The following is a 2175-nucleotide window of genomic DNA, read 5'->3' on the forward strand; positions in this document are numbered from 1 at the left end:
GGTTAGAGATACTCTGAAGGAGACTGAGGAGCGGCCAGGGAGGTGGAAGGGAACCAGTGTGGATCATGGTGGAACCAGGGAAACGACGAAGAGAGCAGAGGCTGTGGAGAAGTCAGGGAAGAGGTAGACTGATGAGTGTCAGTTGGACTCAACCAAGTCATAGTTTTGTGGCAAAGCCAGCTGTCATCCAGTGAGGCTGGGGGTGGGTTTGGGGCTGGGGAGTAATTGGGAGATGGAGAAGAAGACAGGGAGTAGAAGTAACTTTTCCAAGAAGCTCGGCTGTGAGTTGGCGAAGGCGGCAGCAGCTAAAACTAGGGAAGGTTTTGATTAAAGGTGGAAAACAAACAGCTGAGGAGGTTTGTGTGGGCAGAGAGGTCGCTGTAGAAAGGTTTAAGTAATAGAGGTGGCAGGGCAGTTGAGGGCGTGGAACCCAGAACCCAGGCCAGAGGGATTGGCCTGGGGTGGGAGGTGGGTCAGGAGGAAGGGCACGTAGACGCAGGATGTGATGGTTGCGGGTGGCAGGCAGGGAGCTAAGGGAGCCCCACCTCATCTTAAATCTTCCTGGGACATACCAGGCCAGACCACGCAGAGTAGGGGGCCTGAGAGGGTTGGGGCTGGGGGAGGACGGTTGGAATTGCTGTGGTGGGGGATGAGTGAGAGAGCCCAGGAGGGAGATGGGAAGGTTGGCGGGAGCCTTGTTGAGAGTCTTCTGGGTGCTGGAGACCACACACTGGTGGGGACTCCAATCTGGGTAGGTGCGAGCATGCCCTACCCTTGGGTCCTCCGCCTCTCCTACCTCCTGGACTGGCCTCCACTTCCACTGCACTCCAGGAAGTCCTCAATCCCCAATCCCTGTCTCTGGGTTGTGCCTGAGCTCCTGCCAGTCTCCCACTGGACATAGCCACCAGCTCTAGAAATCCATGCCGCAGGTACCTCCTGCTTGTGCCAGGCACTGGCAGGACAGACAAGGGCCCTGCCCCTGCTGCTGCCCCTGCTGGTAGGGTAGACCAATAATTAAGTACCTAACAAGGTCATTATGGGTAGTGCCAGGGCTGAGAAGGGCCTGAAGGAGGCAGCATGGAGCTGGGACTCTGGAGTCAGAGGGCCTGGGTTCTAATCCTGCCTTTGCCAGGTGGTAGCTGAATGACCTTGGACAAGTTACTTGACCTCACTGTGCCTCAGCTGCTAAATGAAAAGCATGCTGCCCTGGCCTGCCTGGCTCAGTGGTCAGAGCATCAGCCCGTGCACCGAAGGGTCGAGGTTTCAATTCCCAGTTAAGGGCACGTACTTGTGTTGCAGGTTCAATCCCAGCCCAGTCCGGTACGTGCAGGAGGCAACAAGTCCATGTGTCTCTCTCACATCAATGTTTCTCTCTCTCTCTCTCTCCTCCCTTTCTCTTTCCCCCTTCCCTTTTCCTTCCCCTCTCTCTGAAAATCAATGGGAAAAATCCTTGCCTGAGGATTAACCAAAAAAAAGCATATTTCATAGAGAAGATGTGAGATTACTTAATTCTCATAAAGCACATAGCACTCTGCCTGGCACATAGAAAACGGTGTATATGAGCTTTCTCTTTGAAGTAATAAGCTAGTGGATTGATTGGGTGGTGATCAGGTGTCCCATGGCACCCAAGTATTTATAGAGGAAGGCTCATTCGATCCCCCTGCCTCTCTTTTAGAATTAAACCACCATTCTGCCCATTGCAAAGTTCTAGGATGACTGTAGCCTTACCCCAGTCCCTGTCACCCTGCCTGGTGCCTTGTGGGGGTGTAGAGTAGGATGAGCCAGGGACTGAACGGAGAGGCCTGGGGGGTGGCGAGGGCCACTAACTCACCCTTCATCTGTCTCTCACAGTGTTGTATTCTTTGTGACCTACCTGACCCTGGCCTGCTGTTCTGGACCGAGGTATGCTGATGGCTTGAAGAGCAACTTGTGGGAACATGAGCAGGATCTTGGACATTCTGACCCCAGGCCTGCCTGCCACCAGTGTGCTGTGCACCCCTAAGAAGGCCCCATCCCTCTCTGGGCTCCTTCATGTAGGCCTGCACCTCCTTCCTTTACTTAATACCTCTGAGGTAGGAGGAGGGTGGACAGACAGATGGCGCATGGAAATGTGGCTAAAGAAAGAGCCTCCAGAAAGTGGAGATGGGGCTGGGCAGAGACCCCCCTCCCTGCAGC

The 2175-nt window shown here is 54.5% G+C and overlaps 1 protein-coding gene across 1 annotated transcript in view; it reads left to right on the plus strand.

Annotated features, from left to right (window-relative positions):
- Positions 1–2175, plus strand: part of FAIM2 (Fas apoptotic inhibitory molecule 2) — a 27288-nt gene that overhangs the window by 11152 nt on the left and 13961 nt on the right. Inside the window, exon 6 of the mRNA XM_006755453.2 lies at positions 1852–1913. Coding sequence (XP_006755516.1) covers positions 1852–1913 — 62 coding nt within the window. The remainder of the gene's footprint in view (positions 1–1851; positions 1914–2175) is intronic.

This window comes from Myotis davidii, unplaced genomic scaffold, assembly GCF_000327345.1.
Source record: "Myotis davidii unplaced genomic scaffold, ASM32734v1 scaffold290, whole genome shotgun sequence".
NCBI lineage: Eukaryota > Metazoa > Chordata > Mammalia > Chiroptera > Vespertilionidae > Myotis > Myotis davidii.